The sequence below is a fragment of the Numida meleagris genome, chromosome 4 (assembly GCF_002078875.1).
Source record: "Numida meleagris isolate 19003 breed g44 Domestic line chromosome 4, NumMel1.0, whole genome shotgun sequence".
Classification (NCBI taxonomy): Eukaryota; Metazoa; Chordata; class Aves; order Galliformes; family Numididae; genus Numida; species Numida meleagris.
In genome coordinates this window covers 89,726,765-89,753,212 of record NC_034412.1, presented here as the reverse complement: position 1 = coordinate 89,753,212, position 26,448 = coordinate 89,726,765, and the positions used below count along the sequence as shown (strand labels likewise).

Genomic DNA, 26,448 nt, shown 5'->3' with positions numbered 1-26,448 from the left:
CCCCTTTCCCCTCTCCCCGTTTTTCTCCTCCTTCCCTCCCCGCGCCCCGTTTGCATGCATTGTCTGTCTCCCAAGATGGTTTGTGAGACCAAGATCGTGGCGGAAGACCATGACTCAATCCCGGGAGCCAAAAAAGACACCATCATTGTTTCTTCCTCCCAGATGTGGCCCACCCTCTCGGGCTCCCCCTCCTCCCCCCCTGCTCCCCTCGGTACCCCCAAAGAAGAACCCAAACGCGACAACGTCTACATCCGCGAATTCCACCCCTCCGAGCAGGAGGTGGTGCGCCGCATTTTCTACGAAGGTATCATGGAGCGGATCCCCAACACGGCCTTCAGGGGGTTAAAGCAGCAGCCCCTCACCCAGCTGCTCTACGCTCTGCTGGCGGGTGAGTAGCGGCTCCGCGTGGGGTCCCCGCGGGGATGCGCGGAGCCGGGAGCGCCGCAGCCACGCGGAACCGCAGCGATGCGGAGAGCGCAGCGCATCGCGGCGGAGGGAGAGGGGGTGGTTTGTGCTGCGCGGGTTGGGAGGGCTGTGAGGGGCTCCCCGCGGAGGTTGCGCGTCCTTGCGGTTGTTCCGTGCCGGGGGTTGGGGTGGGGGGAGCTGGAGTGGGAGCGGTGCGCACATCGCAGCGCGCAGCTCCGCAGCGCGCAGCCCTGCGCACCGCGTGCCGCCGTTGCTTGGAGACGGCCGGGCCTCTCTATCTGTGTGTGTGTGTGTTGGGGGGGGTCACCTCCTGGGGTTGCAATCCCAAAATAACCCCCGCAAGGTGCTCCCACCCCTCACAAATAACCCCGCGGGCCCCATTCGCAACCCCCCTTTAAAATAATAATGTGCGCCCAAGCCCCCCTTTCTGGAAGTACTGATGTGAACTCTGCTTCTGTGCGAATAATAATGTAATAATGTGTGTCCCCCCACTCAAAAAACGCACCCTCCATCCCAAGGCTGGGTTCTTAAGCCCTTGGTGGTCGCAGGTGCCCCCTCAGGTTCTGTATTGGAGAGGGACCCCTGGCAGTAGCGGGGAGCTGGGGGACGACTAAAGGATCCCCCAGAAGCCCCGCAGGCCTTGCGTGGACCCCTAGCCCCAAGGCTGTGCCCCTCCCCAGCAGCCGGTGCTTCCCAGCCTGGAAATAGTAATGCCGCAGTGCCAAACACATGGCTGCGGAGCGGCGTGCCCGCAGCACAGCCTCCCCCCCGACCGACAGTGGGGTGCAGGGGGTGCCCCCAGCAGCCCCTCCTCCCCCCCCGGGCACTGCGGGAACACTGAGCTGCACCGTCACTCAGCAGCACTTAGCGAGAATTGCACCATTTTCATGTATGCGCTGCAAATGTCTGTTTTGCTCTGTGTTCTTTTTTTAATTTAATTTTTTTAAATGAGTTTGTATTCCGAAATCAACACTAAATTCTCTTTTCTGACAGGTGTCGTTTATTTCTCTTCCTTATCTCCATAGTAATGTGCTTTGTTGTGACCAAGTCCTTCCTGCTGACCTGCTGCTTGCCCATCTTTCTGATGGGCATGAGGTACTACTTCAGCAGAAAAGTTATCCTCCACTATCTCGATTGCGCGCTGCATACGGACATGTCTGATATCGAGCAATATTACATGAAACCGCCAGGTGAGTGCGAGTGCCTGGGGGGGCCTTCCCCCAGTGGGGACTGTGGCTGCCCCATGCTGCTGGCATTATGTCCTCTTTGCAGCAGCACTGAGCACAGCTCTAAAGTTGCCAGAATGCAGCTTTTAGGGCATGCCAGGCACAAATCCATCCCCTTTTCTTTTTTTGTCCCCCCTCCCCCTAAGATGTTTAGTCATCCACGTCTGCAGCCAGGCACTGGGGACCGTGCTCTCCATGCTCAACGGGTGTGCAGGGAGCTGGGTGCACCCCATGTTCCCTGAGCTGGGGGTTTCTCTGCCCCCTGTGTGTATCAGGGAGTGTGGGAGGGTGGTGAAAGCCCTGTAGCCCCGGTGCCCAGAGCAGTGTTAGTGGCTGCGCATGTTTTGTCGTATTATTCAAGAAGAACCTTCCTTAATGCAAGTGCTTTGGAAGAGGCATAGAGCAGGTATGTAAAGGGATGTTGCTGGTGTTTGACATATGCCTTCATCTGCTTGTTACGCAAGTGCATGTAATTAAAAGCATAACATCTAATGTTTAACTGTTAAGCTGCAAATAGTTCCTACATGATTAATAACAATAAAAATCTCCTACGTGATTAATAATAATAAAAAGAAGTCCCTTTGCAATTTGTCGGGTGGGGAAGGTGCCATTCCTGTTCTGTAGGCATACATCCATGCTGAGAGCCAGAGCTGGGGGCTGTCACTGGGGTCGGGGGTTTGCACTGTGGTCGTACCGTGCTCATGGGGAGCGGGCAGGGCGAGGTGTGCCATGAATCATCTGCTCTCTCAGGGTACCGCTCATTGGTTTCTCCATGTGATGGTTTTCGCTGCATCACTGCTGTCCCCAGTGTGGCAGTCCTCTTCCTAAGGCACTCCTCATGGGTAACAGGAGCCACAAACTTTCGTTCCCCTCACTCCTAGTATTGCGACCATCTAAAATGGTGCTTCCCCTGTAATAAAAGTCTCAAAATGCTTTAGCAGCACTTCCTTTAGATGCTGCATCCTGCTGTAGTGTGCATCTACATGGGTTGTATTTAATTTCCAGTGCCCGTTCTCGTGACAGCAAAACGATGTGTAACTTGTATGTGTCCTTAGAAAACTCAATCTTCATTAAAGCTGCTGTCACAAAAATAAACGAGCTGTGACATTACACTTCCGAATCTGTGCGGTGAGGTCCAGCAGTGCACAGTGCTGGGGGAGGAGAGCTGCAGGAGAGCAGGAGCAGCGAGCGTGGGCTTGGTAGGTGCCTGAACTACGTCTGTCCCTGCAGCCTGAGATGTGCACAGCCACAGTTCGGGGTGAGCTTACACTGGCATTTGTAGGAAAGGCTCAAATGAAGAGACAGGAGTGCCCCCACTTGTGTAGGGTCAGCAACATTGCGTTGACAGCATGCCTTCAAGCCATCAGCATTGCTGCTACTTGATACCTAGCAGGGCTGATTTCAATTTCAGAGAAATGAGTGGGCTTTAATTTTTGACAGAGTTTAATCATGTGTAATTAGGCTTCTGCCGTGCCGTAAAAAGCAGATTTATGGGACTGTTGGTGTTTGTCAAGGGTGCTCGATGATAGTAGCATGAAGCAAGTTGGAGTTGTAATTCAGTAAGGGCCAAGAGGAGGCAGCCAGGGCTGCTCCATCCACAATGCCAGTGCCTGTCTACGTGCTCTGATGCTGCATGGTGCTACCTGCACAAGGCATGAACCCAGCGTTTCCCCCCCGAAATGCAGCTGTCAGATTTCTGCCCATAGAACAGCAGCATAAATAGATGTCTCCAAAAGCCTTGAGTTTCATGCCTTTCCGAGGCTGATTTCACTGTCTGTTGAAACACACTCAGAACAGGCAGTGTTGTGCCACGTCAGCTCCCCATCCCTGCACAGAGGACAGGAATGATGGTAGAACAACTTCCAGCCCCAGGTTTTTCTCTTATTGCAATAGCTGACAAATTAGCACTCAGACATGAATTATTGCAACAGGAACAAGAAGGGCTCCTTCTTGTAAGTAGTGCCTGTTGTTCCAACTTAGATATTAGTGAAAGTTTTCTCAGTTGGGTATTGTGGGAGAATCATAGAATATCCTGAGTTGGAATGGACCCTTAAGAATAATGGAGTCCAACTCCTAATGCTGGAACAAGGGCCCAGTGAGGCTGTAGGTATTCAGAGCTTGACTAGGTGGGACAGAGCGAACAGCCCAGTGCAACTTCAGGCTGGGAACACGACCAGGCAATTTCTTGCTCCTTTGGAAAACGCTTGTTTATGTGCTGAGTTCTTTTTTCAACATAGTAACAGCAGAAGGGAGCACTTCCATGATGGGTTTACAAATTCTTGCTTCTTTACAGTGGCAGACAGAGGTAGAGCAGGGACATGGTCTTGAGGTGTTGGATCAGGGTGTTGGTTTTGGCTTTACTGAGGTATTGCTCTCAGCATCCGTGGCATGAAGAACTGCTTGTGGTACCCAGGTCAGGGTTCTGTTGTGCAGAGCATCCACAGCAAACAGCCCTCTGCTCGTGGGGAGCAAATAATTTTAACTCCTGAAACGGATCGCTCCTGGTGGTTCTGCCAAAGCATCCGTGAGGGTTGTGCAAGCCGTGGGTCATCTTTAGACCAAAGACCAAAAGGACAGTTTGTAGTGGGATATTGGAAGCAGCATGCTTCATGATTAATGTTACTTGCATCAAGGTATTTTTTTCTGCTGCAGTTTTCTGACCCACCAGTCTCCAAGTTAGTTATTGTCTTAAATTTCTCCCACTGAGTTTTGTATGAACTGAAAAACATGTGCTGACAGCAATTTTGCTGAAGTACATAAGCCAAAATTAAAATCGTTGTTTGCTCTTGTCCTCCTACACTTACAGCAAGGATCTGGCAGAACATTTGGGCCAGAGTTGAACTCTAAGCCCAAAGGAGTAGATTGACTTGAAATTGCTGTTGAATTCAAAGGAAATGTTGGTGTTGAGCTCTGTGATGGATTGGGATCTTAAAACAGAAGAGCGAATGGCCCAACCTTCCCTGGTTCTTCGTTAGCTTGTATTTCTCATTTTTAAGTAGCACTTACTGGAATTTATCTTTTTCTGCATAAACTATGACAAAGGCACTGGGGTGGTAGAAAAGGAAGGAATTGGGTAATGGGCTTAATTGTCAACCAGAGTAACTTGGGTTCTAGTAAACAAAAAAAAAAAAGAAATTAATTTTAAATAGAGAAATGCAGGAGGCAGGGCTTTATGCAAATAAAGGGAGCACAGCTGGAGCTTCTTTTATGGTCTGATAATTTTGATGACTAATCAGTTTTACAGCATCTCTTCAAGCTTCTGTCACGGTGGTTCTGTGTATTTTTGCAGTGGGTTGTGTGTTGGAAAGATTCTTGTGAGATTGAGGTCTCTGCTGGAGAGCTGATGGAAACCAGAACTTCTTGCTTTGGGTGCAAAACCACTGCTCTCCTGAATGAGCAGAGCTTGGGTAGATGAACCAGCACGTTTTTCTGGGGTGGTTTCAGCCCTTATCTCTTGCAGCTGTCTGTCTTACCCTTCTGCTGGGTGCCTCTGCAGAGGGATGTGTGTATGCATGCATGGTGGTGGTGCAAAGATCTCCTTGCTGCAGGAGCTGACCTTGGTTGGTGTTGTTTGCGCTGAGCCCAAGCAGGAGGAACAGACAGCACGAATAGGTGACCTGGAGAGCTGTGGCCGCCAGACCTGGTGGAGGGCTGAGGGCATCTGCCTTGCATAATGCAGCAGTTGAAGCTGGAGGGATTGCTGCAGGAGATGGTCAGGTTGCGTTAAACACGCCAGTCTGGTGGCGGTGGTTTTTGGCAGTGATTACTCTGTGGTGGTGTGAGCAGGACTGGAGGGAGCAGTTCTGCTGTCTTTAGTGAATCCCCATCTTGGGCTTTCTCCTTGCAAATTGGGTTCAGGGAGCTAGCCAGCCCAGTGGGCATGTAAGGGAGGGCCCTGGGTGCGTTGTATGGGGAGGGGTGTGCCTCTGTTCATCTAGTCCAGGCTGGTGGTGAGCAGAGCATCTGTGTTTCCAACATCCCCAGGTATGTGATGAATAAATTAATCCTGATGGACAGTATTGGACTGTGCCCTGAAAGAGGCATTGCTTGTGAAGGTTTAGTTCGGGCTGCTCTTGGGTGGTGAGTTCAGGCTGGATATTAGGAAAAAGCTCTTCTCTGAAAGAGTGGTAATGCATTGGAACAGGCTGCCCAGGGAGGTGGTGGAGACACTGTCCCTGAGGGTGTTCAAGAAGAGGGTAGAGGTGGCACATGGCTAGTGGGCATGATGGCATTGGGTTGATGGTTGGACTAGATGATCTGAGTGGTCTTTTCCAACCTCTGCGGTCTCTCAGCTGAACCCACATGAGGCATGTCTTGTTCTTGGCAGAGACCTTGAGTTTGTGTCCTTACCCCAGGATTCCAGTTGAGGTAAGGGCAGAGATGATTTGTGAGGAGGTGACAAATCCTGCTTGTTCCTTTCCAGGCATTTTCACCTTTGGTGGGATATTTGGGTGAAGAGCAGCAGGTATTTCAGTTGTGCTCTTGTGCTGGACCTGTTCATTGCGTTTCAGTGCTGGAGAAACAGAACTGACACCAGATGGGTTGAACTCAGGAGCACACAAGGAGATAAGCATCTGGATATGAAGTCATGCAATTCCAAATCTAGGGGGGTACTGGTAGGATGAGTCCCATTTGACTGGAGCTTCCTCACCAGCCATGATACCTTGTGCCTGGGCATGCATTATGCTGGAGGCCACCATTTTGGGGTGCTGGGCTGGTGTGGGAACCATAAGGAGAATATAGGGACCAGCTTGAGAAGAGCCCTTGCTCTGGGAGCAGTGGCTGCTCTGCCTTACAAGGCAGAGGTTACTCCTCATGGTGGGCCGATGGCCTGGGCAGGGAGATAGAGGCAGGCCCCAGATAGCTGCTCCCCATGGTGGGGATGGAGGCCTGGGGCTGGGAAGTGGATGTACACCCCCAGGCACAGGGCTGACCCTGCAGCCCAGTTCTTCCGCATTCTGGGTAAGCAAGTGGCTGAGCCGCTAGATAAGCAGGAGGGACGCTGCCCACTGATAACATTGTTTTGAAAGAATAGAGCAGCTCAAGCTTTGCTAAGCCAGGGCTTAGTTACCTGACCCTGGGATAGGGCTTGGGGCTGCTGCTTCCCAGTGCAGGAATGTGTTTTCAGAGGGCCCTGCCTCACTAGCCCATGCCCAAAAGGCAGCTGGAATCTAAGGCATCCCTATCTCCATCATTTCATGCTGCATCTTACAGCACCCTGACCTCAGGCATCTGACAGATCCCTGCGCTAGCTTTAGTGGGTTGGGATTTTCTCAGGCGCGCTTTTCCTCATGGGGAGCTGGGGAGTACAGCCTGGGGCATGGAGCAGGAGCAGGAATCCCAGGAGAGAGGCTATGTCCTGAAACATGGTGTTTCCCAGTTCCGCTCCCAACAGTGCTGGAAACGGAGGTCAGGTCTCATATTTTGGAGAAGGGCCTTCCTTGTATGTATATTTTGTGGTGGCACCTCTGCCTGCTAGTGGAGATAACTTCAAGGGATGAGATATGCGTGTTGGAGAGATTCTGCAAGATTAGGATGAGAGATCTTTAATGTATTCTAGAATAGAAAGCACTGTGTCTGAAGATATCTCGGACTGGCCTCCTGTGAGAGGACTGCTAAGCAATTCCCAGCATTGCTTTTTGGTTACTTATGCTGTAGCTGAGCTGGAACTGCCTGCTTTGGCATGTTTCATGTTCAGTGCCTGTCTTGAGCTGAACTTGTTGGGAAGCAATAAACAGCAACTGATGTTCTCAAGTGTTAGAGATGTGTGTTGTCCAGAACTGGTAACTGACGAAAATATTTTATATTTGAATTATGTAAAATGTCATTAAGCTTAGAATCACAGAATCACCAAGGCTGGAAAAGACCTCCAAGATCAATTCAACTGTCCACCTGCCACCAATATTTCCCCACTAACCATCTTCCTCAATGCCACCTCTACCCTTTTCTTTAACACCTCCAGGGATGGTGATTTCATCACCTTGCTGAGCAGCCTGTTCTAATGCATTACCACTCTTTCAGAGAAGAAATTTTTGTTAACATCCAACCTGAATCTCCTCTGGTGCACTTTGAGCCCATTCTCCCTGGTCCTATCGCTAGTTACATGGGAGAAGAGACTGACTCCCACCTCACCATAACCTCCTTTCAGATAGTTGTAGAGAGCGATAAGATCTCTCCTGAGCCTTCCAAGTTGCTTATTCAGATGCAATTGGCATTCCATTCCACACTCTCATATCCATCCTCTGCTCCTGTGGCCAGCAGCAGCAGGGACCTGCCCTCCAGGATGGACCTGGCACCTTGCTGTACCACTTTCCCGGAGCTGAGTATCACCAGTGTTTCCTCCAGCGTGTGACCAAGTGTGGACAAACCCAAGGCTGGCTCTGCTCGGCCCCAGCTGGTATCATGGCCAGCCCCAGCCCAGCCCTGTGCTTGTGCTGATAAGTGTTTGGTGGGGCTGGATGGGGGAAGGTAACACCTGAGTCTTTGGAGTTTTTTCCAGTTTTGGGAGTGCTCAGGCAGTGCACATCTTATCTTGAACAACAATGCTGTAAGCCAAAAGCTTACCATGGAAAAGTTGAAATGGCCTGATCAGCAGAGCAGCCTGAGAGCTCAGGCTTCTTCAGGGCTATGGTACAGACCCAAGTGGGATAAACACATTGATGGGGAAGCCACTGCAGCCTTGCTCCCCCCTGCTCCTTTTATTCTTTATTACTGAAGCAGGAACATATGCACAAACCCATTCCTCAACATGCATATCCATGAGACAAAAATAGACCATGCTTCAGATCCAGCTTTGGCACATTCACATGTCAAAATGAGATGAAATTACAGTTTCTAGTAAATTTTGCAGAGTGCTATAACCTATTTTTTTTTCCCTTGCATTCAGTAACTCTCTTGAGGTATTCCTAATTGACGTGGCTGTCAGTTCATGTAGCGGTGTTGAGTTGGTAGCCATGCCTGGTTGGGTACGGTGCTGCTGGAAGCAAGCTCTGCACGCAGGTGTTTAAAAACCCCAGTATGTGCAAGTGCTCTTAATTAATCTGTGCAGTGAGAAGTAATAAGTTGTGCAAATTGCACATCAGCGCTTTATAGGCACAGTTAACTCCTCAAGAGCATCAAACCTGAGCTGTGCTGGGACTTGAGCGTGAATAGCGTAGCAGCATCAGGCATTCTGGTTTTGTCTGGCTTAGAGTAATTTTTTTGATGTATTCTCCAGTGTTGGATGGTTGCGTACAGCTTCTTGTGACCGGCTCAGTGAATGAACATAAGGAGGAATACAGAGTTTTCTCTGCGAGTTCAGTTGCAAAGTAATGAGTCTCATACTGGGTGCTCAGTGGCTCTTCTTCCTTCTCCCACTTCCTTCAGAGAGGCTGGGATTTAAAACAATTACCCAAAGGTGTGTTTCAGCTTTAGGCTTTCAAGAAGGCTTAAACTCAGGCTCCACATTGGGTACCTCAGTAGTGGTGAGAGATGGAAAAGTCCATTGCTTTTGAGCCCGCTGACACTGAATTTTGGATTTCAGCACGAGCTGAAATCTTACTACAGTTGGAATGAATGATCTTAAAGGCCCTTTCCAACCTTTGTGATCCTATTCCCAAGTGCCAGAGGCATTGTATTTAGCCAGGCGCCCAAATGCTTTAGAAACTATCAGTAGGCATTGCTCTGTATCTTAAGGTCTCTAAGTTTGTTTCTTTGTTTTTGTTTTTTGAATGAAAAAAATACCAAACGAATAGGTTTTTATGCAAAAGCCTAAATACGCGCCTTGATTGTCAAAAAACCAGAATCCTCCGAATTTTGGAGTGGATTTCTGAAAATGGGCACATTTCTTCTTGCAGGCTTAAATCTTCGTGTCTCCAAGTCATGAGACTGGGAATGCCTTTCCCAGCTCTGGGGAGGCTGGAGGCCTGGCTGGAGATGGGCTGGCTGCTGCCATTGGAGCAGAGGAATCGTGCCTTGGGGTGCTCACCACTATTGACGGGCATCGCAGAGCCCACGCCTTGCCTTGGTAGCATTGTGCTGAAGATCTCTTACAAATAACAGCATGTTTTGTGCTGCTCCCTTCCTTCTAAAGGAGTGACTTTGCCAGTGTGTGGTTCTGCCACGCGCTGAGTGACGTGCGGCCTTTGTTGTTTCTGCATCAGTGAAATGGGGAGCTTCAAAGCATGTTTTAAGATTACTTTTATTGTTACCTTTTTACTCTCCCCCCTCCCCCCCCCCAGTGAAGCTGAGGAATTGTTGGTTTTTTTTTTTTCCTGACAGCTGGCTAATGAAAGCAGCCTTCATGGGAATCCAATGACAGCAGAGTGCCTTGCATAGCTTCTGCTCACAAATGTATCATTTGTAACTGGTGCAAGTTAGAGGATTTACTTATTTCTATTGACAAAGGCAAAGTGGGATCATCAAGAAACCTCTGCCGTGCCTTTATTAAGGCAGCACAGCCGGTTTGTGTTGGTCTGGTTAGAGACAGGTGTGTGCCATGGTGTCTGTTACGGATGGCTTTGAGCCATGCGTTTAAGTAGTCTATTGACCCGCTGGACCCCAGCAATCAATTAACTATTTATGAGAGCGCATACTGTATCATTTCTTGCCCTCTGTAATTGCTTGGGGGGTGTTTCTTTATGGAGCTGAAGGTGTCACTTCTTACAGGATAATTCCGAAATGCTGACCTGAAACTCCCACAGCTTGATGCCAAGCAGGGTTTGTGTTTTAAAAAGAGATTCTGAGAATTAAAGATGACTTTTCAAAATAGATACTAGGGAACATGTATTGCAGGTGTATTTTTTAAATGGCAGTGTGAGATAGTGCTACTTAAAGTTGGATTTGCAACAGTGTAAAAGCAAATACAAAAGTGCAATGCATGTCTCGTGGTACGGTGTACTGCTTGAAATGATAACTTGCAAATAATATTTTCATCACTTGACATTACTTGCTGTTTGTAGAATTTATCCAAGTGATAAAGCTGAAAACCAGAGTTTTTATGAGGGATTGATTTTTGTAGTGAATTTAATACTTTCCTTGGCAATCAGAAGTGTTGGTTTTGATACAGGCTTTCTTCTGAAGCAAAGGCCAGCCCTGGGTGTATTTAAAATAAAACTTACTTACTAGACTGGAGCCTATGTTATCTCGCAGGCCGTATCCTGCTTACTGGGCTATAAGGGGCTGTGGTCCTTGCATGGCATTGTGGGGTACACACAGAGTCAGTGCTGAGACCACCTGGATCCAAGCCCTATTTTAATGATAACAGAAGCATTTTGTAGCTGTGTAGTGGTTCAAGAGGTGGTGCTGTGGGAAACCTCTGAAATCCCAGTAGAATCATAGAATCACTAAGGTTGGAGAAGACTACTGAGGTTATCTAGTCCAACTGTGTGCCCATCAAACCATGTCCCTAAAAGTAGTAGTCCAGCAGCAGTGTGGGGATGAGCTGTGAGCAGGATTAGTGCTGGTCTGGGTTGCCTGTGTATTTACTTTCCTGGCTGAAGACCTTTGGTGAATTCATGACAGGAGTGTAACTTGTTTTGAATTGACAAAAACTGGATTTTTAAGGACACTACCTGCCAGGATTGATTCTCCAATGCCAGTAACTGCTATACAAACAGCTCCTGTGCTCTCTTACCAACATGCTTGAATCCTGACTTGGAAACCAATATCAGAGATGCAGGCTGATTTGTTATTCTGCCAGTTGGATTGGGGTCCTGGGCCAGCTGGCTGGGTACAGCTCCTTGGTGTGCTCAGCACTCAGCAGTCACATACAGAGCTACCAGATCGTAACAGTGCTATGGGGAACTGACAGTGGCTCCTTGATTTTTTTTTTTTTGTCTTTTTCTCCTTTCCCTGCCATTCTGCATCCCACTTCTCCCACTCTTGTGTCAAACTGCAGTGTTCGCGTTTTTTCTTCTTTGAGTCCTGCTCAGCTCTCTCTCCAGTGGGTTTGTGTGGGCCAGTTCTTGCTTCATTTGTCACTTGTGGCAGTTCCCCAAAGCAGTGGTCTGCACCCAGCAACTCCTCTCCTCCTCCCATTGTGTTTTCAAATGTTGTGCTTTTGTCCTTTTGCTTACTTTCATTCCATAGGTCCTTCCTTCTCTTTCTTAATTTCCCTTTAGATATCTGCATGGTGAGCACAAGCATTTATTTTTGTTGGTAGAATGCTCGGAATAACTGAAATGAGAAAACAAATTCAAGTCAGCAGCACAAGGATATTGTGTCTGCTAAGCTGCAAACACGGTGCGTCAGCACATAAACCCACGTGGCGGTGGGGAGAGAACATTTTGCCTGAAGGCAAATGTACCATCAGCAACAGGATTTCTTACACCTTCTTTAGAGCCTCTGACCCGCATTACCCTGATCCATATCTGGGTATGTCCTATTGATCTTTTCCACTCTGACTCTTTCCATAAAACCCATTCTAACCATTTTAATAGGATGTATAAAATCATTATTGCAGTCAGAGTAGAGAGAAAAGTTGTTTTGCTTGCTGAGATCGGGGCTTTTGGTTCTTTTTTTGGAGGTGCCAAATCTGTTCATCCTCCCTGGAACTAGCTAACAGCATCAGAACCCCGTGTAACACCTCCAGTGGGAATCCAGGGAAGACCTAAATACGCCGTCTTTCAATTTAAAATAATGCAAGTAGTAGAACAGCAAAGAGAAGCTTTTGAAATTGAGCTCTTTTGGAGCACCTGCTGTTTCCAGCACTAAGCAACTGTAGATGGTGTTTAGTTAGAGACAGAGCAATGAAAGCACATTGGGTGCTCGGCTGCTGTCTGCCTGCCAGCAGTTTGGTGCCTCAGCCCTGGGAATGCATTGGTAAAGTAGCTGGTATCGGAACGGCGGCGGCAGCGGTGTGATTGGTTAAAAGAGAGAGAAAGCAGTTGGTGTTAGAAAGGGATGGTAGTGATCGTTCGGGTGGATTTTTTGTAAAGCAATCCAAACTTTTTGAAAGGAGTGTTCTTGAAACACCTTTTCAAACTTTTGCTGCCTGTAAGATATATTAGGTTCAGTTGACAGCTGTGAAAATACACATCTGGTCTGATTTTAGAACCTGCAGATGTTTAGAAGATAACATCTAGCTGTGCACAGATTTTCATTCAGGAATAAGCCAGCACTGGGTTTTGCAGTGCTTCTTTTTTTTTTTTTGAGCCTTCAGTTCTCTGAAAAGCATCAAAGTATCTGCAAGGTTTAAGAAGTGGGAATGTTTTTCATGAATAACTCAAACAGCTAGGGAGGATTTCAGTGAAATTATTAAATAAAGAAAAAAATCTCAACAAAGAAACCCCTAACACCCCACATTTACTGAGGCAGAGCACTGAGAGAGCTTAGCTCAGAGATTCAGTGGAGCATTTGCTTTGAGTCAGTCACATGCTTCTATCCCTTATCTTTTGCTGGGAGTTAGGAGCACACTGAGGGGCATCCTTCAGCACAGGTCCATGTGTTGTTTTGATCTTTATGGGAAACCTGTAGCATAAATGGGAAATGCGGTGGCATGGGGTAAACCTGCCTCCAGTTTGCTGTGTGCCTATCAGTTGGCTGCAAGAGGACTAGGTGATGTTTTCAGGGACACTTTTGTATATCACGGAATGATAGAATGGCTTGGCTTGGAAGGAACCTCAGAGACCATGTATATCAGCAGAAGGAGATACTAGACTGGATATTAGGAAGAAATTCTTTACTTTGAGGGTGGCGAGACACTGGAACAAGTTGCCCAGTGAGGTTGTGGATGCCCCCAACCTGGAGCCATTCAGAGCCAGGCTGGATGGGGCTGTGAGCAACCTGGTCTAGAGGGAGGTGTCCCTGCCTATAGCAGGGGGGTTGGAAGTAGATGATCTTAAAGGTCCCTTCCAACCCAGACCATTCTATGATTCTATGAAGGAGTTGTTCCAGCTGGGAACCTGCTCTTAGTTCATTTGTTCTGCTCTGTCTTAGCACTGAGGTTTAATATATATTTTAGTGTTGCCTTGATAGATGGGAAGATCTACCTGGATCCTCAAAATACTGCACTACTACCCTGGTTGTGTGGGTTTGCACCTCTGCTGGCCATGGTTGCTGTGGGTGCCACTCGTGTAGGAGGGGGTCCCCTTTCAGCAAGACTCAGGGCACAGCCGTGGAAGTATCTGCTGTCACCAGCTGTAGATACGCTGCCTTGCACTGGTGGGGCTGGTCAGGGTGGTCTTGTCTGGTAATCTGAGCATGTGGCAAAGGTGGTTTTTTTCTTTTCATTTTTGAGATGTAGACCCTCACGGATGTAATTTTCATTTTATGTTAATGCATCACCCATAACACGTCCATTGTCTGTGCCCAGCCTGGCAGATGTTCATGTATTTACGGATGCAGAATTTTCCTTTGGTGCCACGTTCAGCAAATGTGCTAATATCAGTCTGGATGTAGTGGAGTTTGGTGTAATTAAACCCAAGTCACCCTGGCCTTGATGAGGCACAGATTGTTTTTAACCAGTGCTCGATTTCTGCACCTTGGCAGTGCTGTGACTTTACACGGGGAACAGCTTGCTGAGAGTTGAAAATACAAGCAATGTGTGATGATTGGGGCTCATGGTGATCCACAGTGGAGTCTGCAGCATGGTGGGCTGGAAGAAGAACTGCTGGGGCTTTTTAGAGGACCTCTGTTTTCATTCCTCACATGCCAGAAAGAAATGAAGTCTTAGGCATGTTGTTTTAGCATCTGGCCTAGATGTGTAATGCTCATAACGGGGCCTGAGGGAGGAAGGGAAAGCCCTTCACCTTGGCATACGCAGGTAGATTGCAACCGAGCAACCTTACCTCTCGGCCAGGCTTGCTTGTGTTAGGTATAAGTACAACAGTCCTCCAGAGATTAAATATTTATGGTAAATCTAGAAAAATAAAAGATGTGCAAGCAAGAAAGGTGTTAGCTGTCAGAAATATTTGTTGCTTTCAATCGGCTTGAGGAGATCAAGCCACGTGCCAGCTGCCTTCAGCCTGTAGTTTGTACTAAATCTGTGCCTTGAACATCATCTTTGTTTTCTGTCTTCCTCTAATTTGAGCAATGGGCTCTTCAGTGTGGTTTCAGAGAAAACATAACTGCTTATGATGGCCGTTTTGCTCCAGTTGATTATTAATACAGTGGTTGGGGAGATTTGGATCATTGTGTTAGCAACCAGACAGGATTCTTGTGAAACTCGAGTCGTCTGCAGAAAGTAAGTCTTTTGGAGCAGCAAGTTGCATTTATTGTTAGATTTTGGAGATCACAGGTAGTTTCTCTTTGCCAGATGGTGTGTAATGAAACCCATTCCCCATCCTTAAGTACCTGACACAGATCTGGAAGCAGAGGAGCTGCCCTGAGGTCTAAGACCCTTCTGGTCACTGTGTCTCCACCATAAACTACTCCTAATTAGTACTCATAATTATTACTCATCACCTGCTATAGTCATGAGATCCCCATTCAGAAGCTTTTAAGGGCAGCATGAACTTTTGCTTTTAACGTACTGAGGAGGAAAAAACACATGTTTGGAACCATTGAAACATGCCACACAGATTGCTTTGGCTGAATATACACATTCACTTTGTGATGTGCAACTGAACATTTCCAAATTGTGCCTTTGCCCTTTTGCATTGCTTTTGTGACATGAAGTATCCTTGATGCCACTGAAAGTAGAAGGGAATGTCATGCCATTTGGGGCTGCTTTTTTTTTTTTGCTGTCGTGTTTTTTAAATACACAGCTGCTTTTAGTTCCATCTTCTTACATACAGCTAGGTGGTCTCCCGGTTGAGTAGAGAAGGCCCCTTCCAGCCTTGTTTTCTACTCTGATTTAAAGAATTTGCCTGTACAGATAGGTTATTCTGTCCTAATGTATCATTAGGCCGTACCTCACATTTGTATCTATATCTTGAGGGTAGTTCACCCTGCTGCCCTCATCATGTTCACAGAATCATAGAATGGTTTGGGTTGGAAGGGACCTTTAAGATCATTTAGTTCCAAACCTCTGCTATAGGCAGGGATTCCTCCCTCTAGACCAGGTTGCTCAAAGCCCCATCCAGCCTGGCCTTGAGTGCTTCCTTGGAAGCATTCAAGTGTTTGCAGAACGCTGGGTAGGCTTTGCTACAGCTGTTTGCAGAAGGGCTTCTCCTGGAGGGTGAGTCACTGTAAAGTTTGTTGACCTCTTTTAGAGCAGCATAAAACTCCTCAGAAGTCCTTGCAGAGATCAGAATTGCTTTTATTATTTAACCTTAAGTAAATGCAATGTTGGTTTCTCCCTTTCCTTTGAAGCATTTGCTGCAATTCCTGTGTAGGTGCATGCACTTCTATTCAACTGAAGGGAGGCTTGGCTAAATTTAGACCAGACGGGTAATGATAGATGGCTAAAATAAAATCAATTCTACCCATTTTCCCCTTATGATTTATGTCTAGGCCAACTGCTAAGCTAAAAAGAAGTCTTGATATTGCTCAGTGCCTTTTTATGGTAATGCACATGAAGCAGAAGCCAGCCAGCAAATAATGAATACTAAAACATCCAATAATTCTAGATTTTCCAGTTTTTTTTTCAACGTTTGAAAGTGGAATGGGCTGCCATGTAACTCCAGTACCTTTCAGAAAGCAATAAAGCCATATAGTGAAAGATTGATGAGAAGATGGAGACTGAGTGTTAACGATGCCCTTTTAAGAAGCTGGCTTAAAGTGTGGTGAACAGCACATTTTATTTTGTAAACTAATTTAACGAGGAGCTCATCATTACAGCCGTCATTTGGAGCAGTGACTGGGAGGACGCAGGCTAGCAAGGCTGGCAGGAGGGCTGCCTTTCTTCTTGCCTTTAAACTTCTGACTTAAAACAGCCTAAATACTAAAGCATTGGCTTACCTAAGGTCTGACTCTGCAATTTATAGGCTTAGTGAGGATTTTGGATGCGTGGGCAACATCTGCTCTCAAATTGCTTTGAATATTCTTTTCTTGCCGTTTGATGCAGACTGGTCCATTCTGCTTAGCCAAGGTGTGTTGTGCTCAGCAAAAAGAGTGCGCAGAGGATTTCAAGTTGGCTGTGTCCTGTGTGTGGTTTTGGGATGATCAGAAATGCCTGCTGGGTTCCACAGGAGATGCTGGGCCAATCCCGGCCACTTTCTGAAGTCTGCTTGCTGCAAAATGTTTGTTTGTTTTCTTCTTTTCTCTTCTGCAGTCAAAAAAAGATTGTGTGAAAGTGAAGTGTAGCTAGTTGCCAGCATTTTAGGGTTTTCTGAGGGGCTTTGACACCTCAAAATGTAATAGCTGTGACATAGTAGGAAGATGCTTTTGAGAGCAGACCAGCTCCATCAGGAAAGATGGAACAGGCGCTGGTCAAAGTCAGTTCTCCTATTCTTACTCAAACTTCAACCTTACCGTATTTTCCCATCCTCATCTGAAGGTATGAGCTGAGCATAGCTGCTGTTCCGGACTTGTCGGTGCCATGTTGCAACACAGACATTTGGGTCTGAACCCAAAAGCACTTTTGGGTTTGCAGAAATGTTTAGGTCAACCTACAGTCTATAGAATGCTGGCGTACCCCAAGCTGGAAGGGACCCACAAGGATCATCAAATCCAGCTCCTGGCTCCAGGGAGCGAGGGTGAAAAAGGCAGGGGATGGAGAAACAGCTGGGTTGGTTGGTGGTAGCAGCTCATCCATCTCTCCTGGTGCCAAGTACACATGTCGGTGATCTCATCGCCTGGCCCTCAGATGCTCCATGAATCAATAGGCATCACCCTCTCTTAGCATGCGGCCATGCAGCCCAGTGGTCTTCCAGCAGGGAGCTGTTTGTGGTGAGGTGATGAATCCTGCCATGATAGGTTGCGTGGAGTTATTTATATGAAGGAGAGTGTCCCGCAACATTTCTAATTTCATGCGTGGATAATTCTTCTATGTCCCTGATATTTTTTACTCCCCCACACCCGTGTTAGCTGTACAGGGATGCTCACGGGTGTCACGAGTATCAGGGCAGGATCTCTCGCATCTCATCCAGTTTCCACCACCATAACCTACTGTGAAATGCCATTATTTTGTAGGAGCCCTTCAGGAATGCCTTTTAACTGAAGTCAGATGTAGAGTTATTTGCAGAAGTTGTTGGAGCTGTTACTCAGCCCTGCTTGAAGCCAAGGGGAACTAAAAAGGGTGGAAGGGAGAGAAATGAAGGCCTGGAAAGAATGGAGGTAAGAGAGGTGAGATGCGCTGAGCTTTGGGGCTTTTCAGCTGACTATCTGCAAATAAATCAGAGTAGCACAGCTACACAGTGTTCAGTGCAGCACGGCCCCACCAGGCTCCCCCTGCACCACCCTGCTTGGGTTGCCCAGAGCCACCCTGGAGCTTCCAGGGCAAGTGACTCCAAGGGCAAATATGTAATGCTCTGCGATGTGACAGTGCACTGCATTCCCTCTGCCCTGGTATTCCTGTTCAGTGGTGTTGCACTGGGACATGGGATGTCAGTGGGTCATAGCAAAGAGTTTGGGGCAGCCAGGTTTTGCAGCTGGCATTATCAAGCCTGTCAGTTTTGGCAAGCTTCTGTGTGTGATATGAGTGATGGACATGGGGAATTGCAAGACCTGTCCTATGGGAAGTGCTAAGCTGGTTTTTCTTTTGTTTTTCCTTTTTCCCCAATGTAATGATCTAAGGGAAGATGTAAGATGGAGGTTGACCCTGTGCGGGATGCTGCAGTGTGAGATGAGGCTCTTGCTCCTCCTGGTGAGCCCTGACAACACATGGACCTCCATCCCCTCCTGCAACTCACACCTACACATCACTTTTCTCCTCCCAGCAATTCAGGTTTGCAATGTTTAATTCAGGGGAGGCTGGACAGAATTCTTTAGGTGTCAGCTTCCTTCTCTCTTGGTGGCCAGCCCTGGGATCACCTCTCTGGTTGGAGGATGCTCTGAGGACATCGCCCATGACAGCTCTGAGCTGGAGGGGAATTGTTCTAATCTGTGTCATGGTAACATGCTAAATCAGCAGTGAAAATCAGTCTGTCAGAAACCTGCTTGTAGGGATATTGTTTGTGTCTGTTTGGAAATGAGGTTCAACAATTAATTGTGAATGTCATCACCTCTGAAAGAGGGTGAATTTCTCTCATTTTGATTGTGGTGTAAGCTGGTAGCACTTCTCTGGGTGTCATCTCCTTCATGGAGCAACTGGAAAGGGGAAGAAAGCTGGAAACCAGCGTGCGTGCACCTAACTCACACTGAACAGCTGAAATGGACCCACAAGGATCATCGAGTCCAGCTCCTGCCTCTGCACAGGACCACCTAAATCCAATGTCTGAGAGTGCTATACAAACACTCCTTGAGCTCCAACAGCTCAGGGCCGTGCCCACTGCCTTGGGCAGCCTGTTCCATGTCCACTGCCCTCTGGTGCAGACCCTTTCCCTAACCCCCACCTGCCCCTCCCCTGACACAGCTCCATGCCGTTCCCTCGGGCCCTGTCGCTGTCACAGAGATCAGAGCTCAGCGCTGCCCCTCCGCTCGCTGTGAGGAGCTGCAGCTGCCATGAGGCCTCCCCTCAGCTCCTCTGCTCTGGGCTGAACAAACCGAGGAGCCTCAGCTGCTCTTCATACATCTTACCCTCCAGACCCTTCCCCGTTTTCACAGTCCTCCTTGGGATGCTCTCTAAGAGTTTCTCATCTTTCTCATATTGTGGCACCCACAGCTGAGTTTAATTGCCCAGCCTGTGTGCCACCTGTACGTGAAATGAGAGCCTGACCTTTGGGAAGTAGAAATGCCAGCAGTGAACAAAGAGGGATAGGTCTGGTCTGCTTCAGGAGTGGGGTTCCCAGAAGTGCCCAGTGTTGATCTCCCAATGAAAATGCTGTCACAGGGTTGCAAAACCCACACAAACTGGCACCAGCAGTTGGCAGGAGCTGTTCTCCAGCCCTGTGGAGTGATGCGTCTGATCAGATCTGGCTCTGGGCCCTGAGTATCAGCACAGAGAAGGCAGTTCTGGAGTGGTGGAGCTTTGCTTGCTCCTGTGGAAATGTGATACAAAAAGATGGCTTTCAAAAGTATCTCAGAACATGTGTTTTCTATATGGACAGAAAAGCCAGGTCAGAGCCTTGCTTTGCAAAATCAATGTATTGCCATTAAGTTCTGGCTTAGGGAGCAGCTGCCCTCAGGCACTGTGGGACTCTAGAGAGTAGTAGGAACCTGTGCTGTTCCATCACGTAGGACTCAGGGTGATGGGGAAGGGTGGTGTCTGATTTTTCCCCTCTCCTAGTTGTACTCTTGCTTTTGGTTCCAGTCTTTCCACCCATCCACCCAGCAGCCTTTTACTCATCGAAGGTTGTAGAAGAATTTGCAGCAAAAATAAATGAATTTATTTTCATCCATCATTCTTGTCAGCTCCGTGCAGGGAGCTGTGCAGCTCATGGTGGTAGAGAGGGTTTGCTGGAGCAGCTGGGGAACCGTACCAGCCTTGGACAGGTGGAGGACGTGCATTCAATGTGTTGCCACAGCTCCTGGCATGTCATCATGGCATAGGGACTGCAGCGGTGTGTGGAATGTAAGGGCAGCTTGTGCTGCAAGGAAGGGGTAGGTGAATCAGAAGAACAATCTCTTTTGGTCCTTAGAAGCTGGGATTCGTCCTTAAGTTTAGAGCTGTGCCTTCAGCTGAGGAGCCATGTCTAAATTTCTTAAGTTCATCTTGCCACCAGCTCATTGCTGTGCATTTTTTAGAGTAATTTCACTATCACCATGGCTCTTTTTGGGTACTGTAAATAAAATACATCTTAAGTGACCATCACTTCACCATGGTGACATCCAAGTTGGCAGCCAGCTACGTGGTTTAGGTTACTTGCTGATAATTTGGTCCAGCTTGTTGCCAAGGCAAAAGAAAGATGTTGTTACTGAAAGATAATGGGAGAGCATAGGAAGATGTTGGCCTCTTGCCATCCCAGGTATTTCATGTAGTTTTATGGAGGTAGATACCAGAGCCTTTGCTTTCTCTTACAATGTATTTTGTAGATCTTTTTTTATCCCACTATGGCATCTCTCCTCTACATGCTTGCACAAACGAAGCTTTTGGAAGAGGCTGCCCTGGGTGCCACAAGTAGGGACATGAGGCAGAAAGGTCCAGCTTCAAGGGGGATGTAGTAGGAGCACCACAGCAGGAGACAAGGACATGGTTTGGAGATGCCTTTCAGTGAGACTGTGTTCAAATGGGAAGCCTGTGCTTAATGGTATGAGCTGGAGTGTATTTGGAGATGCCTGAGGTACCGACAGCATGGAGATAGAGCAGCTGAAGTTAAATGCAAGACATCTGTGCAGTGCAGCCCTTTGAGTGAGTCTTCTTGCAGGATCAAAAATCTAGAGAGCAGTTTGGGGCAGCATGAGCTGAAAAAGCTTTGGTTGTCTGCACCAATGGGCAATGAGGGGATGTCAAAAGATGGAGGTAGGTGAGAGTAAAGGCAAATGCTGACTGAGATAAGCATCTGAAGGGCAGGGTGAGCCGCAGCCATCGGGGTGTGTGTTTATCTTTGCATCTGTGATTATTTTCAGATCACAGTTCAAGAGAGTAAAACGTCAGCATGTGCTAATAATAGGGTTGCTGGCAGCGAGACTCTTGCTTATTGCTGACAGGTGAGAGGAAGATAATTTTGTTTTCATCCTAGGTATGAAAAAGTGCAAAGATGAGACGGGCTCTGATTCAATCCCCTCAATCTTGAAAAGATTGGAAGGAGATCCCAAATAGATTTTAGGGGTGAGGATATGGCTTGTTTTCCCTGGGTGATTCCCTCCTGCTCCAGATGTGCTGCACACATATTGCTGGAGGAGGAATTGGGTACAGAACTGCAGCTGGCTGGGATCAGTGAGAAGCGATGAGTCCAGGCAAAAAGCAATCCAAAGAATTTCAATTTCTTCTTAGAAAGAGTGGTCAGGCACTGGAACAGGCTGCCCAGGGAGGTGGTGGAGTCACCATCCTTGGAGGTGTTCAAGAGAAGGGTAGAGGTGGCACTGAGGGACGTGGTCAGTGGGCATGGTGGGGATGGGCGGATGGTTGGACTAGATGATCTTAGTGGTCTTTCCAACCTTAATGATTTTATGATCTTATTTCTCTGAAACTTGTGGGGTTTGCTCAGAGGAGAGGAGCATCAACCTGAGATCAGCGGTGTGCTTGGGGATCCCAAGAATGACTTCTGGTAGCAAATCCCTGTTTGCAAGAAGCACTGCTGCCCAAGAAAGGGATTTAGCCACCCCCAAAGTGGACCAGACAGTGCTGGGCTTGCAGCTTTGGGATCCAGGAATTTTTCTGCAGGCTGGTGGCTGTCCACAGCATGGGCGTCGGGCTGTGAAAGTACTGGGGACTGATCACGCTGGTGCAAATGGGAGCCAAATACAACTCGCATTGTTTGAGCAGATGTGTCCTGTCTGGCACTAATTATAAGCATTTCATGCACAACACACACTGGGAGATGTGCCAGATACTATTTCTTTTCATGTTGAACTTGAAATCATTATAATTAAGCTTTAAAGTTGTAAGTTAAAACTAACAAGATGTGCGTGTTTGCCTTGGCTCTTCTTGCGGTGGGGCTGGTGTTTGGTGCGTGGCTGGGCATGTCGGGGCAGCGCAAAGAGTTGCTGTGCTCTGCCCTCACAGTCATGTCCAGGTTTGTTTTTAAAATAGGCAGAAAACCTAAAAATTTGGGAAATGCACCATTTTACAGACTTTAGAACTGTTTTGTTGAATAAACCTTGCTGGCTCATTGAGCACATGAGCTGTTGGTTAAGAAAGGAAAAGCATTAATATATGCAGGGAGCAATGGAGATGGAAGCACAGATGAGTGTCTGAAGGTGAACCAAGCATGCTGAAGGAACAGCCACTATGCACGGGGCTGGGTGGCAGAGACAGGCTGCTATATGGCACTTTTTGGGGGGCTGTACCAGGTGGGAAGCATCCCTGAGAGTCATTTTTGTCATCTCTGCTCCTCAAATGCAGGGGAAAACCTGAAACCCCATTTCTGGGCTATGCCACCAGAGTTGAAATTGGTGTCAGTGTACATAAGGATGATGAGCACCATGTTACCCAGTTCAGTGGTCCAGCAAGTGTGCTAGAGGGGCACGGGATGAGTGATAGAGGGCTGGCAGGGTATCATCATGTAGTGCACAGTCACCACGTGATGTGCATTAGTAAAAATAATGCTGTAGAGCAGAGAGCCATGTGCTAGCAGAGGTTTGTGTGCAGAGGGAAAGCAGCTGCTGGTCCTCGGCGCTCCTGAGTCTCGTCTGGGGTCTTGTCTGAATAAATTACAGTGTGAGATTTGGGCAAAGGCAGAGGAATGAGTGGCATTGTCACAGTGGTGGCAGCGAGGAGATGTTTTAACTGCTGGTGATAAGTGGGTCAAGATGGGTCCCAGCGTGTTAAAAATTAGCTGTTGACCTAGATAGCAACAGTGTGATGATGGCTCGCAGCGGGAGCAAAAGCGAGTGTTACTGCCAGCATTGCACGTGTCTGAGTGCAGTGGCAAGGCTTGGAGCTGGTTTATCGTGGGTGTTTTGTTTTTACCCCACTGCTTCTCAGCAGTTGAGCTGTGGATTGTAGCCATCTCCTTCTGGTGGGGTACCTGAGTCCCAAAGTCACAGCATGCCAAGGTCTCCTCTGGTCAGGATTCTTCAGGTAAGGCCACATCTGTGCTGTGCAGCAGAAGTCCACGTTTTCCTTCTAAGCAAGAGGTTTGTCATAGTATCCCTCATTTGCTGATGTAATTGAGTAATGGCTTTCTTGGCTGTTAATTAAGCAGCATCCAAGCTGAAATCACTTTTGCCCTGTGATGAAAGCATTAATCTTCTCAGGTCAATTAAAGACACTTCTTTACATGTTATCACATCACATGTTATGTGATGATCTGCTTTAGTTAAGACCCAAGTAATTCATTCATTTAACTTCAGTTGTTTTTCTTAAGTTGCCTTGCTAGTGGAGCCAAATGGTGCTGCAATGCTTCAGAGTTGCAGTAGTTTCTAATTTCATTGGCTTGCATGTTGGTTGGCCAGCCCGAGCAGCTGGTTGGGATGGTACCAGTGTCTCTTGGTGAGGTGCGTACCACACGAGCCATTGAGTTGGAGAGCCAAGCAAACACATGGCTCCCCGTGCTGTGGTTGGATCTAGGGGGATGCAACAAGCAACCAAGGGTCTGTTCTGCTGGGGGCCAAGACTCAATGTGGTGAAGTTGCTGGTATGACAGCAGAGCATGACTGCATGCAAGTTGGGAGTTGCCCGTCATGTCCCATCACAGCTGAGGATCAGCCGTTGCTATTAGGTGCCAGTGGCTGAGGCTGGCAGGGACCATCTCAGGGCCACTCAGAGTAGGACGCCCAGGTCCATGTCCACGTGGCTTCTGTAGATCTCCATGGAGGAATACATCCATACTTTATAACTTTATGATTGTTGGTGTCTACACTTTGTTTTTTAGCAACTTTACATATATATTCCTCTGGAAACAAACATTTCCCTGGCACTGCCAAGGGGAAAAGCAAGTTGGGTCCATGCTTTCAGAGCACTTTACCCCCAGGTAGCTACATGTGGTGCTTTGTCTCCCGCAGGCTCCTGCTTCTGGGTGGCTGTCCTGGATGGCAACGTGGTGGGGATTGTGGCAGCGCGGGGAAACGAGGAAGACAACACGGTGGAGCTGCGCCGCATGTCCGTCGACTCCAACTACCGTGGCAAGGGGATTGCCAAGGCCCTGGGCCGCAAGGTGCTGGAGTTTGCCATGCTCAACAACTACTCCTCCGTCGTACTGGGGACCACAGCCGTGAAGATGGCGGCCCACAAGCTCTACGAGTCCTTGGGCTTCAAGCACGTGGGTGTGGTTGAACATTACGCGCTCCCAGGGATGACGCACTCCTTGCTGGAGAGAATGTTCTTCCAGCTTCGCTACCACCGCTACCGCCTGCAGCTCCGTGAAGAATAAAACCCAACCACCGAGCAAAAAAGCTATTTTTCTCGTCCCCCCTCCAAAAAAGAAAAATAATAATAAATTACCCTTCTCTTTCTTGTCACCGTTTATTTGCCAATTTTGTCCCCCCTTGCTCCCTCATCTCACCCTGGTTTGCTCCGTGCAGCCTGGTGGCCCGGCCTCGCGCGCTGGAGGCGGCGGGGCTGGAAGTCAGCGTCCTGCAGCCCGGCCTCCCAGGAACCGACAGAAAGCACAGAACCTTCCCTGCAACATCGCACCGCTGCTCCGGTGCGCGTAGTGTTCTCCTTTTCCAAGTGTAAGATAACATAGCGATGCATTCATCATAGTGCAGAGAAAATTACTTGAATGCAGTTTTCAGTATTTCACGCACCAGTAAGTATAGAATATGCATTCGTCTTACCGTTATTTACCGGTTAATAGTTTCCAAGGAAAATGTGGGGGGCAGCCCCCAGCCCAACCCGCTTGCTGCAATGCATGAAGAGGAAGCGCGTGCACGCACTCTAACACATCGCACTGCCACTGCGGCACTGGTGTTGCACTTTTTTGGATGTGCCTCATCCTGCCAATTGTCTAAGAGCCCCTCGGCGTGTCGGAACCACAGCTCCATACTCATCTCCTCCCTAAGCCAGCAACCAGACTCGATCCGTCCGAACTCTGAGCCCCGTTGTAACATAGCTGAAGTGAAGATCAGCCCCATCTATCTCCTGCGCTCCTGTGGCCACGCGTAACCTGCAGTCCTGGGCCAGGCTCCGCATGTGACTTTCTCTTTGCTGCCTTTTGGGGTGGGTGTTCTTTTTTTGTTTGTTTGGTTTGGTTTTATTATTTTTAATTTTTGTTGTTGTTCATTTTTAGTTCTGGCTTTTGCTGAATGGTGTCATTGAGGCATAATGGAGGCTGCAGTTCCTATGGCAACACATTTGCACATTAATGTGCGCACCAACTCCGAGCACTTCTGAGAAGCAATGTGACAGATAATAGCATTTTGGGGAGCTCTGGGGGGTGGGGGGCACGTACTTATTATCTTAACCAGCTGCTTGTTTGATCCATGTAGATGGCCTCACTGCAGCCTGCCATAAAAGGTAATTAACCGCTTTAATGATGTCAGATTTGTGAATTGTACAATGCAAAAAGCAATGCAAAGCAGATCCGGCATGTGTCTGTACCCAGTATGTATGTACAGTGCCTGCCAACTAAGAGTAACCAAGGCTACAGCTTCTCCTAGCCTGAAATAACAACTTTTATAACTTATTTAAACAAATAGCAACTTTGCATGAATTATGTCTTGGAGGGGGAGGGGGGGTGGTGGGAAGAAGATCAGTAGGTTTTACTTTTAAAACATGGTATCAGAAATATAAAGAAAAACACTTTCTGGCTGCACTTAATTTGGGGTGGGTGGAGGGGTTCAGCTACGATAACACCTTCAAAGGGAAAAGCCCTTTCATGTAGTTCCTGGGGGGGGAAAGAAGTAGTTACTGTTTTACGAAGTATTATGCGTGTGTGGGGTCGGGGGGAATATGTTCACGATCAACTCGGTGTGAGGATAGGGGACGTATCGACGGCGGTGAAAGCGTCGCAGTGTGCGGGAGGGGCGGCGGGCAGGGCGGAGCGGGGACCCATCCCCGGGCAGCACCACGGACAGCCCCGTCCCCATCCGTGGTCCCAGCAATAAGGGGGGAAGGGGCGGAGGAGGGGTGCTGTAGCGCGAGGTGAATTAACGCCATCTCTGTATGGGGCGCTCTATTTTTAAAAGTCTTACTATGCTGTACATTTCTCCTGAAGCTGAAATAATGTACTGTTGGTTGGGGTTTTTGTATAGTGTACAGAAATGGGCAGAATATTTTCTTGCTGCTTTCAGTGATTTATTAACCTAAGGAAAATAGACAGCTATAAAGTGTTAGGGAAAGGGAAAAAAAAAA

At 48.0% G+C, this 26,448-nt stretch overlaps 1 protein-coding gene across 1 annotated transcript; it reads left to right on the top strand.

Moving 5' to 3' along the window:
* On the top strand, window positions 55-26,448 carry NAT8L (N-acetyltransferase 8 like). The gene is made up of 3 exons (XM_021393677.1): window positions 55-388; window positions 1,452-1,616; window positions 24,159-26,448. The coding sequence occupies exons 1-3, from the start codon at window positions 55-57 to the stop codon at window positions 24,524-24,526; spliced, it is 867 nt and encodes a 288-aa protein (XP_021249352.1). The 3' UTR covers window positions 24,527-26,448.